This window comes from Rhipicephalus sanguineus, chromosome 6 (genome assembly GCF_013339695.2).
Source record: "Rhipicephalus sanguineus isolate Rsan-2018 chromosome 6, BIME_Rsan_1.4, whole genome shotgun sequence".
NCBI classification, from domain to species: Eukaryota; Metazoa; Arthropoda; class Arachnida; order Ixodida; family Ixodidae; genus Rhipicephalus; species Rhipicephalus sanguineus.
Genome location: NC_051181.1, coordinates 103,145,785 through 103,160,242, shown reverse-complemented (window position 1 = coordinate 103,160,242; position 14,458 = coordinate 103,145,785). Strand labels below are relative to the sequence as shown.

Sequence of the window (14,458 nt, the reverse complement as noted above, 5' to 3'; positions counted from 1 at the left end):
TCACATTTGATGAGGCATCTAAGGCTTTCACATTAATAAGCTATGATTACATATACGACAGAAATCACGGCAAGCTGGATCACGGAAGCATCACAAGAACTGCTGCAATCCACGTTTTACACCTCAGCGTCTCGTACAACTCGCATGGGAACCGTTAAAACCCACTAGGCTGTTTTCCGTCCTTTCGTATTCTCCACACTGTTATCATAGTTCATGACGCAGCAGTGTTATATGTCAGATCCCCGCAATGAGAGGCGAGCGTAAGCCATGGCGGGATAAAAGCCCAGAAAAGCACATCTGCTTTTCGCGACCGCCCCTAGCGACCGAAGGTTTGATCTTTTTTCGCTAGGGTGGCGGACGGCGCTGCTGCTGCGCCGCCAAACATGAGGTTTAGCTGCCTTTTACTATGCTCCCCGACAATCCCTAACAAAGAACGCTGTCTGCAACAAGCTAATGAAAGCGAATACATTTAAGGTCGAGATTCATGGCGTACAATGTGCAGCGTGAAGCACTGAAGTTCGGATAGAAAGGCAAGGAAGGACGGTTGAAGCGATAGAACGACAAACGCGAGTCAACACCGCTATTCTTATTGAGGTTAAGATTAGTGTGCCGCTATCAAGCTTATTTCAGAACATGCGTTTTGTGCGAGTAATGTACCAATTTCCTTTCCTGCAGGAAGTTCTTTCAAAACAAAAGGATTTTGTCGGTCACACAAAGCAAGGAGGTCCTAGGATTTTCGTTCAACCCTACGATGACTCTTGGCCCAGTAAAGGAGTCGTGAGCTTCGAGAACTTCAGCGCGTCCTATCGTCCAGGAATCGCCGAAGACACGCTCAAAGGTGTCTCCTTTGTAGCAGAGGCGGGACAGAAGGTACGTCCATATGGATATGTGGCATCTACGGCCCTAGTGTCTCGTGATAATGCGGCCTGTACCTGTACCTACAGCAAATTACTAAATCCAACTGCCGAGATTTTATTAGATGAAAATTGATAACATTAGTCGGCATGCGACCATAAAAAACATAATTGTGCTTTCCTAACCATTATGTGGGGCTGAACGCCCGAAAACTATAGGCAGTGCGCATAGGCACGTCACAATAGGGAGGTCTGCCGATGAATATTTAACCTCTAGAGCAGTTTATTATGCAGCTACATTAGCTTAAGCACACAATATTTGTTTTATTTCGCTGCAAACTAAATCATACCAAAACTGAAAAGAAGCATGCCGGTTATATTGTGCTTCGCATTGGCAACGCTACAGGCACTTAGCAACGGTGATACGTGCCAAGCTCCCTTAGTTTATGAGTTTGCACACGTTCGCAGTTGGCTGTGGTGGGGAGTACTGGAGCCGGGAAGTCATCGCTGGTCCTAGCACTTCTGCGCATGATTCAGCGAACGTCGGGAGTGGTCACCATTGACGGAATAGATATAAACACAGTTCCATTGAATCGCCTTCGTACCGCAATCAGCGTCATCCCCCAGGTGAGTGAGTAGGAGAAGTTCTGCATAATAATCGCACGTAAAAGTGCATTAAATCGAGCCTAAGCAAAACTGATGTCTGCTGATTTGTTTGTTGTCCATCCTGTCAGTAATCGCTGTGCAGTGATGCCATAGCTATAAAACATCGCAACTCGATTAAATCCTGCCCTCGTTTAAATTTTCCTGCCTTTTGCGAAATCATTTGCTGCCATCGCACGCCTGCCTACACCTACGAAAAGTATAGCTGTTCAGTAATCGAATTTCCATAAATGTAGCAGTCTTACAAAAATCGCTTACCTTTCTGTAGGAGCTCCTTGTAGACGCGCAGGAAACGAACGTGGACTTACCATGATTAGGGTTCTAGTAACTGAGGACGCTGCGAAGAAGAAATATTGGTGCCCTTTAATTTGTTGTAGAAGACTACTGCAGACTTCAAGAAACACAACAGCCTTTAACATATTCATGTCAAAAATAAAGCTTCGTTATCTCTCTGTCCGTAAGTCACTCGCATAACATCAACTCGTATCAATAACCAACGTGGAATTTGTCGTCCCCACACCCTAGCATCAGCGCTCCTGTCGTCAACCTCCTCAGATTATTAAAATGACCTGCTTCCGGTGAGAGCGGTTAGTTCAGTTAATTTAATATCATTGCACCAGGAAATTATTCACTAACACTCAGACTATCCTTCACATACTTCTCCCCTATTTTATGATAAATTCGTGAACACGGGTTGTCGCTGGAGCCATCGTTTCGACATGCGGACTTCTCTTATTAGTCTTCTCTTATTAGTCTCTAAGGAGGCATTGCGCACATTTTACTTTACAATCCTGCTTTGCGTTGCATCGATGAGCTGTAATGCTTTATTTGAATAACAAAGAGCTGAGCTAATTAAGAGGTATCCATGTTAAAACAGCATATTGCATGGGCATTTCCACATCAGTTTTGTGTCTACCTTCTTTTCCGCTGATGTGCGCCTTTTCAGTTGTTAGTCGGCGTTTGCGGTGTCTTGACTTCTCTCTTGTGTCCGTGTTTGCACACCCTGTCTTTTTGACATGCCTATTTGAGTCACTCGAATGAATTAATAACACATTATGGCGGAATGTCACATTTTCCAGAATTGTACATCTGAATTGAATTGCCAGCGGGGGCATATTCCGATAAGCACGTACATTCATGATAGACTGACATTTCTCCGCGGTTGACATAGTTTGAAAGCCATAGCTCACCTCTCAGCTGTCAAACGCATGAAGCTATGGGGGTATGTTTTAGTTAGTGAAAAGCGGCTTCGTCACGTAGTTTGGTAGCCACATTTCAAATTATATCCTAAAGATCCCAGGTTTCAAAGAGAATTTTGGTATTTGAGCTGTTGCGACATCAGTGATGCTACCGAGGACTTCTGATTTGGAGCAATTTTTTGAGCAGCAGAATTTCCGTTTTGGAGCACTTTGGAGCAGCAAAATTTTCATCTTGGAGCACTTTGGAGCAGATAATTTTGCATCTGGGAGCACTTTGGAGCAGCGAATTTTACATCCTGGAGTGCAATACAGAAGCATATTGCATTAACATTCAAGCACCTGAGTATTATTATGGGGCTCTTATGAAGGCTAGAAATATTTCGATTCATTGCAAATCTCATAAAAAATCATCTCAGGAGCATAGGCGTGCGCACAGGGGCAGGGGAGGGCGCCCCCCCCCCCTAATCACCTAAGAGGGGGGGGGGGCGCAAAATCTGCCCCGTACATTGACCCTTGCGATAGCAATTATATGGACACTCTCGGCAGATTTTTGTCGTCGCCGTTGCCGTAATTTTCCGTACAAAGTCCAAATTAATAACATCACCACGCGCATTCTAGCCGCGGGTAAAAGCTCGCGAGCGCTGGCGACGAACGCGGCTGAAGCGGAGATTAAACTAGCCGGCCGTCTGTCTCTGCCGCCCGGACAGCGCATGAGATAACATCTTCCCGCGTGCGTGCCTGCCGTCGATTGCTCATCAAACAGAGAGGAAACGCCCCGCCCGTCTTTCGTAAGGAGCATGAAGGGACGCCAGGGGAGCGGATGAGGGGGGCCGCATCGTTCGAAGGGCGCAGTCGCTTGCGCGCGCGCTATCTCGAGGCATCAGGAGACGGCTCGTAAACTTGCTGTGCTCTCAACGCTTACTTCGCGTTTAGAGAACTCCGAGCAAGAAAACGCTTCGGTTCCTGGAGGGCCATATTCCCTTAAACCAGTGTTTTGTTGAGTTACGCGAGATCGGATCCAAAAGAGTTAGCTGCTAGTCTTACTTCGTTTCACAATACAATTTTTTGGTATCGCATTCATTGCATCGCTCTTAAGCGAAACTGGGTTTTTTTAACCATTAGCTATTGGACCCCGAAAGCGAGGGGCGGACGTGTAACATGGCGTAGCCGCTTCACTGTGGGCCGTCAGCGACGGGCCCGCTACTGACAGCTGCGCATTTGCGGCTGCTCCGACCAGGAGATATGATTTTACTAATGAGATGACATTTTAAATGCGAATGCATTTCTTAGTCGGGGGTTGTCCTGCGTCCCTGGCCGGCGTGCGCACAGGCGCACACCGGCGCGCGCTCCTCCTCGCCGCTAGCAACAGCTGCGCCGCGCCTAGCAACCGGAGCAGGTGGTGAGCGGCGGAGGGTAAGGGAGAGGAGGAGCGCACGGGCGTGTGATAGCACTCGCATCGCGGAGCAGCGGAGGGTAAGGGAGAGGAGGAGCGCGCGGGCGTGTGATAGTACTCGCATCGCGGAGCAGCGGAGGTTAAGGAAGAGGAAGAGTGTACCCGGTGAGGGCGCTCGCATTGCGGAGCTCGCTCGGCGGAGAGAGAGCTCGGGCGCTCCTCTCCGCGCTCGGGCCTATATATATCATGCAGGGAGCGCGCGCTTTGGTGTCTTGATAGCGACAGAAGTCGGTGAAGTCGAATCTCTCGCGGCAACGATACCACTAGGACGAAGTGTAACACAATGCAACTCGAGCATTACGCCTCTACGTGCACACTCTCGTCTCTCTTTATTAATTAATCGCACACTCATCGGGTGCACCCAAATGCATTCGAATTTCCTCACGATCCCCTTCGGGGAGGTGTGGGGGATTTTTTTTAAAAGAAAAGCAAGCAAAAAATTCGAATTGGAACCTTAGCACGTGAGCTCGAAAGGGCAGGGCTTTTTAGGGGGTATTTACCGCAGAGTGATTACAAACTCGGACGTGCTGGCGGAAAGAATTACGAAAAAGCTGTTCTGGATGAAGATCCATGGATAAAGTATATCTGAGGAAAAGTGTCAACGCGTTTCCACCGTTCGCGTGCTCTTCCATAAACGCGAAGCAAGGAAAATTCGATATTGTCCCATATATCCACTGCGAGCGATCCAAGATTTCATTCCGCGATGTCCGGAAACAGAAGTGACAGACATTTTAGCGGCACTCATGTAGTTATTACTGAACATTGCTTTCCTTATGTGCCGTGCGACGCTTGAAACGAGCTATCAGCAGCGTTTCTGGAACAGACGACGTCCGCCGATGAATCGTCGTCGCACTTTCTCGCTACCGATAGGCCTAGACGTCACGAGCCTCTGCGGAGCGCGCGTTTTGCTGTTCAGCCGACTTGCAGAACAGAAGCTGCGTCAGCACCGTGCATGGCATCGTGGCTTACTCGGAACGCACGCGCGAGCGCTATTTATTCAGCGGAATAATTCTTGGTCCATGATTGCGACTTTATTGGCAGCCCCAAGATCAAGCTGCACATGTTCTGACGCGCCGGCGGTGCGATTGCCGGTGATAGACGCCCCCAAACCCGAGACTTTGGCGCAGTTTGGCGTAAATTTCGTCGATATTATCAGGATGGCGCAGTAAATACAATTTGGCGCACTTTGGCGCAGTTGGCGCAGGAGTGGAATCACTGCGACATCGCAAACGTTCCCAAAACTTAGTTGAGTATTGGCTCGTTTCGAATACAATGCAGTTATCCTTGACAGCCAAGCGATTAGCAATAGACCTAAGCAGGACGATGCCCGAATACATGGCGTTCTGACGATTTATGGCTAGTGAAGTGACAATAGCTGTTTCGCTGCTCTGGAACAAAAATTTAAAAATTCAGCCAAGTTCAGTATTCTTTTTGGCGTCCCTTAACCAGGCTCATCAACGCCATTCAACAAATCCAGTTGACCTAATATCGCCACGAGTGCTACTTTCTTTTCTCGTGACCGGGCTTGCCCAACAAAAACTGTTACACGTGTTACCACTTGGCGCAGGTCATGCCAGAAGGCATGATAACCTTCTCAGTTGGTTTAGAGACTTCTGATAAAATTGCGTGCACGACGCGATCAGACGAGCTTAACCTGGAACTATGGCTAGACCCAGCGATAACGACTGAAGGTTCGATCAAGTATATATGAAAGTTGACGCGTTTCACGGAAGATCACGGCTGTACTCGATGACTGTACTCGCCGCTATCGTTGCATTATGAGTAGGGGTGTGCGAATATTCGAAAGTTTCGAATATTCGTCGAATATTACATTCGAAATATTCGTATTCCATTCGAAAATCGTGTATTCGATAATTCCGTATATTTGAAAAATTCGAATATGCGATTCGATTATCATGCATAAAATAACTCGTCTTCCACATTTCTGCTGCGTTCGTATCGCTAAAAACGTTGCCGAGAGGAGCGATAAACATCGTAAGTACACGGAGGCACGATATCTGCCTGCGATGAGCGCCCCAATACGTATGATTTATTGCTGGTGCATCTCCGACGTGCAGCGCTGTTGGCGATCATGTAAACGTACATTTTTAATATTATGCGGCCGTAACGTGCCGCACTACCACTCGTTCACTATGCGGGACCACTTCTGAAGAAAGACAGTGACCCGTGTGACTGGTGGCGGACTGTAGGCACCTTCAGATACCCTAGTCTGGCAAAGCTTTGCCCCATGTAACTATACCAGCCACTTCTGTTCCAAGCGAGCGTGCCTTTTCAGTGGAAAGGGGGGGGGGGTGTCTCTGTTACAAGGGAGCGCCTGCTGCCTGATCATGTGGAGCAACTCATATTTCTTCATGATAACATGTAGTCATTATTTTCATTGTGCCGTGATATTTGCTTGTGTTGTGATGTGCATTGTGCTAGCCTGGACATTGTGTTCTGGTGATAGCAGTGTATGGTGTGTTGCCGGTCAGGCTGTTAATGTTTCTTTTTTTTTTTCAAATAGCTGCATGTTAAATAAAATATCGTTACTGTGGAGGCATTTTTCCTTTGATATTCGATATTCGATTCGATATTCGAAGGTGGATATTCGTATTCGATTCGTATTCGAAAAATTTGATATTCGCACACCCCTAATTATGAGTGTTACTCGCTCGTACAGTGAGTGCTACTTCCTTCACTACTGGCCCCGCCACGGTGGTCTAGTGGTTATGGCGCTCGACTGCTGACCCGAAGGTCGCGGGATCGAATCCCAGCCGCGGCGGCTGCATTTTCGATGGAGGCGAAAATGTCTGAGGCCCGTGTACTTAGATTTAGGTGCACGTTAAAGAACCCCAGGTGGTCGAAATTTCCGAAACCCTCCACTACGGCGTCTCTCATAATCATAACGTGGTTTTGGGACGTTAAACCCCAGATATTATTACTTCCTTTACTAGGCACAAGTTATCCCAATAAAGAGTTTCGTTTCCAACAGCACGATACCCGTCTTCTTCATCGTGACAGCCACGTGACCATACGCTTAAATTTCATTTAGGACTACTCCATGTTTACTGGGACGTTAAGGGAAAACTTGGATCCACAAGGAAGCCATTCAGATGAGGTTCTCTGGAGAGTTCTCCGAAACGTCCACCTAAGCGACTTCGTCGAAAAGAACCCTGAAGGGCTGTTATTCTGCGTGTCTCAGAAAGGACAAACCCTGAGGTTAGTGGAAAGTACGTCCTCCTATCGACGAACGTTGCCTGGACCTTGTGAAGTTGCTTAAGCTTCAAATAAATAGCTAAGGCAAACTGTATTTGGCCCCCATACTTGAGAAAATACTATCATAGCTTTAAGTGAATCCTAAGAAATGTATAGGATGATATCAATATAAAATCGCCGCAGAGAACATGAATATCAATATGCTTTCTTTTTAATTTTTATTACAAGATATACAGATGTGTTCGCGCTCTCTGTCACGCCCGCCACTGCTTTTCACAGAACATAGAATTAGGGAAAATCACAGACATGGAAAAACTACATAACAAATTTCAATTAAATTATGTTCTTAAAAGTCAGTCAGAAAGGTTACAGAAGGGAAGCATTTAATATATTATTAGGATTAATAATATTATTATGATCAATACCATCAATCTATAATACGCATTTTTCGTCCTGAAGGGGACATTTGTGCACTAAAAATCTGTAGATAGCCTTCGAAAGTCCAACTGTTAGTTCACATAATAAACAGCGCTAAAAAACCGCGGACAAGAGAAATGACACAGACGTCCGCCGTTTTTTAGCGCTGTTTTTTATGTGAGGTATGTCGTGCCAACTCGCCCAAGCAACCACTTTACCAACTATTAGGATATTGAAACTTTTATTTATAAGAACTCAGGTTTCTTTTTTTTTTTTCGTCGATGACTTTCAGTGCCGGACAGAGACAGCTGGTGGCGCTCGCTCGTGCCCTTCTGCGAGCCACAAGAATCCTGGTGCTGGACGAAGCCACCTCCCAGATGGACTCGGACACAGAGCGAAGGGTGCAGGCGAGTTTGAGGGAAAGCTTCTCGCACTGCACCATTATTACGATAGCGCACCGCATCGACACCATACTGGATTACGACAGGTGAGACACGACGTGGACTACTTTACTAGCATTGAACATAATTCATATTAGGCAACGTCACGGAGAAGCGGCGATAATGTGGTGGAGAAATAAACTAAGCGTTTGACTGCTCATGTACCTTACAGGCTGCCAGTGCGCTCGGTACGCCTTGCGTTTCCAGTGAGCGTCGTGCCTCGAAACCCTGAGTTAGCATCCTGCTAGAATGATTGGTTGGGGTCAGCGAGGGGGTCGTTACGGTTGCTTATTATTTGTTTGGAGATTGTCCAGAACGCAACTTTAAGGCTAGTTATCATCTGCGACTAGCACTGGTTGCGCGACCAAGTTGTCGCAAATGGTGGCTTTGGTCGCAAACGACAACTTTCGCCCAGTTGCTCGCTGCTCCATTTTGCAGTCGCAAACCTCTGAACCAATCGGATGGGCAAGAACAGGACGTCAGCTTATTTTGCGTGGCAGTAGCAAAGTAGCAATGCAAGCAGACGTGAATTCTTTGTGGCGACGGGTTTAAGTCGCACGCAGGTGTCAAAATCGGTCGTCTTGAGTGAGGCTTTAGAACTTGGTGTCCGAAACATCCACACAATACAGGCAGTAGATAGAGCTTCTCGAGGTATTGGGCCCTATAGCAGAACACACTAACAATCCATTGTTTCCCGACGCGTGGAGACGAATATTTGGCCGCTAGAAAAACTGTGCGTAAAAGTTCATCGTTGAGTTTCCCTTGCTGTAACCAATTTGCATGGGTGTAGTTATGGCTACACTGGCGTGTCATATTGGGAGATTACAGCACCAAACCACAAAAGCAGGCACGACGCTCTTGTTGATCTTTCACATTAGAAAAGTACAGGGCGCCTCCAATTCTGGGCTGACATTTCTGGTGCGCTGCATAACTGAATGCGACTACAGTCGTTCACAGTTCCCGTTGTCTACGTTCTTTGACTGCATACCAACTGAAAATGTCAGCGAAATCCACGTGCCACAGTTAGTAAAGAGAGTAAGAACGCTGACAGGCTGCTGGATGCACGTTCCACGACTTCTGAGACAAATTCACTGCTCTCAGTACAAAGCACGATATGAATGGCGCGAGTTCAACGGTTGAAAGGTAAAAATTTACATCCTCCCAAATTTACCACGGAGTTGCAAAGGAAAGCCACACAAATTTATCAAAGTAAATTAAGGCTGCGTAGTTAAAGAAAAATTTCTCCATATTGTAGGACTGAAACCAGGAACCATGGTTCGCCGGGACAATCAGTTTAGTCTTAGCTAACTAAGAGGGTAGCCGATTACAGTGTGAGGTCGAATGGAAAGAAACTCAAAGACGCAAAATTTATAAATCCCTTCCGTGGCACTCCGCATACTAGAACAGTTTTCATTACCTGGCGAATGCTACCCTAGCTATTTAGAGGTTTTGTTCATGCAAGGCAACAAAAGGCATTGGCTGACCTTGCGATTGTACATAGTTATATGCTTTATAAGTGTACGAGCCCTTTGCTTTGCTGCCATTTGTATTGTTAAACAAGGATCCGTAGTGATAGCGAAAAGCCTCTTTTTCCTCCGTGCTTTTCTAATTGACATACATCAATCGCTTGTTCGTGAGGATAACAAATTACAATAACGTGTGCTAATTATTGCCGTAATGCAGGGTCGTCTTCATGGGAGACGGTCGAGTACTGGAGACTGGGGGTGTACAAGACCTGTTGTCCGACCCATGCTCAGCATTTCGTAGTATTTCTATCAGCGCTGGAATCGACGTAGACAAAAGAATATCAAACATATTACCAAAATAAAGCTTTTTTGAACGCAAACATAATTTCAATTTGATTATCATTGCATGCTAAGCTGAAGTTACGTCATCGTGAGAGCAGAAATGACGCACAATATTCAAAATTCTTGTCCTTTGTCGTGCTAAAAGTACTGCTCTTGCGTTATGATCTCTTATAGATTTCACGTAAAAGCACATTAAGTATTCTAAAACAGACATGGACACAGGTGCGAGTGGTAGAAACAGCTCGAGCGGGTGCTTGCCCAGCACGTACTATGCAAGGGCGCTGTAGGAGAAAGGGACGCAATTTATATAACAAATGTGCAATGCACATACGACCTGCATGGGTTGGTAAAGCACTTTGGTAAAAGCACTATGATCGAGCGAGTGTTTCTTTATCGAAAGTGCATTGGTACGCTGATTAACTTGACGTAGGCGCTCTTAATTTTTTTTGCATAAACGCTCAAGTAGCATCAACTAAAGGAGATAGCATCGGTGGGAATACTGTGTCTCTCTAGAAGAGCCGGTAGAGCCACTGCAGAGAAGGCTATGGCACTGACGTAGATCAGGGCCTTCACTTGCACAAACGCACGACACAGTTCTGCGTGCAACTGCAGATGCCAATAATTGCTGAGGTTAGATGGCTGCCGTTCCTTTTCGGCTGACACGTCGGCGGCCATGGACGCCGCTCGGTGGCTGGTAGCGAGGAGCCAGCTCACGTTGGTGCGCTTGGTCGCGTGCCCACGGACACCATAACACATGACATAATTACTTGAGAATTTCACAATGTCTAATTCTAAACAACGCTTTTCATAGTGAATAAACGAACTGTTGGCGATGCTTTCTTAAGATGCATAGCTTCATGCTTAGGAAAAATAAAATGTGGTGATGGGCCATGTGCCGGAGACAGCTTGTGACATTACGTTTTTGTTTTTACTGGAAGGCCTCCCACTGTTTAACTCAACTCGCAAGGGGCACAACGCCGGGCTTAGGTCAGGAGACAAAATTCATTATGGCCTATTTTTGCTAATTATGTTATACTACATGTATGCATTGCTGTTGATAATTCCCGGTACCTTTCATTTTAATAATTTTCTTCATTGGAATCTTCGTCTCTAAGTTGTAAAAAAATTAAGGCAGCCTCGCACTAGTGGTGCCAAGCCTTGTTTCTCTTTATTTTTTCTTTCTTTCTTCATATCTTTCTTTATCTTTCCATTTCTTGTATTTCTTTTTTGTATATGTTTCCTCTTATTTAGATTTTTCTCACTCTATCTATTTATTTATTTCTCGATCTTTCTATAATTCTTTCTCTATCGTTCCTTTCTTTCTATACCTCTTTCTCTCTCTGTGTTTCTCTCACTTTCTGTTTTTCTCTCTTTCTTTTTCTGTCTATGCTTCCCTGTCTTTTTGTGTCTTTATTCCTTTAATTTCTCTCTGTTTTTCTCCTCCGATTTCTTTCTTTCTCCCTCTCTATTTTCCAGGTGTTCGTTTTTGTTTGACACTCGTGCCTGCTGTACATGGTAGTGGGGCTTGCCCAATTGCTGTGGCGCATACCCGAACGCCCGAGGAGGTTTTGCACGACGGAGCACAAGTTGCCGACAGCTTAAAGGGGCTGTCTACCACACGGCAAAAAATTTTCTGATTGTGGTGAAAATGAGAAGATCGTTCGTCCCATCGGCGGCAACGAGCATGTTTTTGCCCCATAAAAAAGGAAATATATTTTTAATTTGACGTTGGAAATCGTGAAAGAATGATCGCTAGCGTCACCCAACGGCGATGTGGTTAATCTACTGGTAGGACAAGAAATCCTCGCAGGTAGACTCATTTTGCTTCAAAACAAACATGTATAACTTGAAATTGTATATTACGCACTTGAGGCAACTTTCAGTTGCGTCAGAAAGTAATTTCTTGCTTTTTTTCTCTCACGCAACCAAAAAAGGCGCCTGCATTGGTGGCGCTGCTTGCGGCGCCGCCTTCGATTTCGTCTGCTTCAACTCATGCGCTATGCCATGCGGCCCTCCGCGCTGGTCGTACTGTGCCGCTGTATTGTTCTTAGGATGTCTCACATCTGCTGCGGTGTGAAGGCGTGCATTTAACGTCTCTTTTTGATGAACGAACTTGGCTTGGATTGCGACAGGAGTGCTACAATTAACGCATAGACTGCAATTACAGCAAAACAAGTGCTCTGTAATCGTATAATAATGCTTCATTTCACCGCCAGCGCGCTGAGAACGATGAAGTGTTCAGCGAAAATAAAGTAATCCTACAGAAATGACATGTGCTTTCGGTTTTAATTTTTACCGGCACTACAATCGTCATCGCGTCCACCAGTGTTGTGGGCGTGTTTCACGCCAATGGAAGAAGAGCGAACGCAGATCGAGAAATTCTGTTTTAAAAATTTCTACTCACTTTCCAGAGAAACCGCTGCAAGTTTGGACACTTCAGACGGTACGCTTTCTGTTGCGGTACAAAAGAGAAAAGTGATCAAGGACGGTAGACAGTCCCTTTAAACAGCCTTGCTGTCAATACCACGAATGCCTGCAGAGCTCGGCTGAGCCTCTTACGTGAATTTTTAACACGATAGTGTTTTATGCCGGGGTTCACCAAGACTTCAGTGACGTGTTCCCGTCACGGAAATGACGTCGAAAAAATTTACGTGGTCAGATGTCAAAGAAAAAAAGTTCCGCCAGCGGACATCGAAACCACGACCGCTCGGTCCGCAACAACAGATGCCGGGCACGCTATCCACTGCGCCACGGTTAAAGACTCGAAAGGCTTTACAAACACGCCATTTATATCTACCACTCACCCGTTCGGCGAGGTGGTGGTGCCCTCTGGGAGCTGTAAAATAAAGTAATTCGTCGTTACTGTGGCCTCCGCGATTAACACCTGCAACGCGTTACACGTCCGTCCCATTCGGCGCGTTTTCAATAGAAGTTCAATTTTGTCAATGCCTTAGCACACCGCGAGGTGGCGATCTTAGCCCAAGCGTCGAAAGCGTCGTGAAAGCGTCGGCCTCGCTCATAGCATCACGCTAATCCAAACCAAAAATAGGTCTGCAACGCGCGCCTGCCTCACCTGGCTGTTACACCGCGTTCCCCGCTCACGCGCTCGCCCCGTGAAAAGTCGCGGCCGGGGGGCGGCACGACGCGCTTTGCGTTTCCCTCTAGTCCTGCCGTGGTGTTCAATCACATTTCAACATGCCGCGGGATGGCGACCAAGTTCTGCGTCCAATATGCGACGCTCTTCTGGGTGTCGCACCTCGTTCTCTGCTTACGCTTTCACCGTTAACTACTACAACTACGACAAGGTTTTGTGTAATCCTTTAACATGGACGTTAGTCGTCGGGATGGAGATATAGCCCCAATCATCAAAGTGGGTGCATCCACGTTAAACGGTGCTATAGCTGGCAGACATCAATATACGTTGTACAAACTCTCTTACATCAATGTACAGTAAACATTCAGTTACTTCTGTAAAGACACGCTTTACTTTCGTGTTATTCCGATTCCTACGACGGAGGGATCAACCATCTTTTTCACTGATCCTTTAAACGACTAGCCCTCGCTTGCCACGAGCGCTGGCTCATTATTGCTCGATTATATAGAAATCCAACCAGTCTGGGAAGACACATATTCCCTAGAGCACCGTCTAATTGGATATCTGGGCCTACCGTTACTGCATGTTCAGCCGTGTCCGGACGCCTTTGGCAAAAGGCGTCTGCTGGCTTTACTATACTCGGTTACAATATGGGCAAATATGTGAAAGAGACATAACTTTATTTTTTGTCCTTTTCTGGGGTCAAGGGAGGCGGGGTCCGGGAGGCTAACCCTACCGGAGCCCCCCTTCCTCAGGCGGCGGCCAGACCTTGGGTCTTGGCGGCGTCTTCAGCTGTTAGCTCCGCCCACAGCCATCGCTGTTCCTCCCAAAGAGGAGTAGCATTAATGCGCCACCCAATAGCTATTACTCAATTAGGTGACGTCAAACATTTTCTGAGCGATTCAGATAAATGACTTGTGCATACAGGCACGCGTTCGTGTCGCTGGATTTAGAGTGGAAACCTCAAAGTCCTGGTGAATTTCATCAGGGATTCTGACATCGTCACTCAGTCAAACGCAATGTTTTAAGTAGTAACGACGAGCCTTTATTTCTTTATATGTGCAGTATTTACATTACCCGCGAAAAAGTACTTCCGTTTCGAGCGGTAACCTGCTTGTAAGAATGTCTTTCACCGGCGAAGGGCAGGTGCGCCGCGTTCCATGCGCGCATCTGACATTTTTAAAGACGATAGTCTTTCTTGTCTTTCTGTTTGTCGGCACGTCACTCGATTCAGCCACTCGGCCAAAGTTGAACCACTTGCCCAAGGGCCAGCCATCTTGAACGCCTGACTAGGTTCATACTTGTGTACATTGT

The 14,458-nt window shown here is 46.5% G+C and overlaps 1 protein-coding gene across 1 annotated transcript in view; it reads left to right on the top strand.

Annotated features, from left to right (window-relative positions):
* The window catches only part of LOC119397443 (multidrug resistance protein mrp-7-like), a 207,489-nt gene extending 197,419 nt beyond the window's left edge, over window positions 1-10,070 (top strand). Inside the window, exons 4-5 of the mRNA XM_037664868.2 lie at window positions 8,095-8,289; window positions 9,926-10,070. Coding sequence (XP_037520796.2) covers window positions 8,095-8,289; window positions 9,926-10,070 — 340 coding nt within the window. The remainder of the gene's footprint in view (window positions 1-8,094; window positions 8,290-9,925) is intronic.
* The last annotated feature ends 4,388 nt before the right edge of the window (window positions 10,071-14,458 follow it).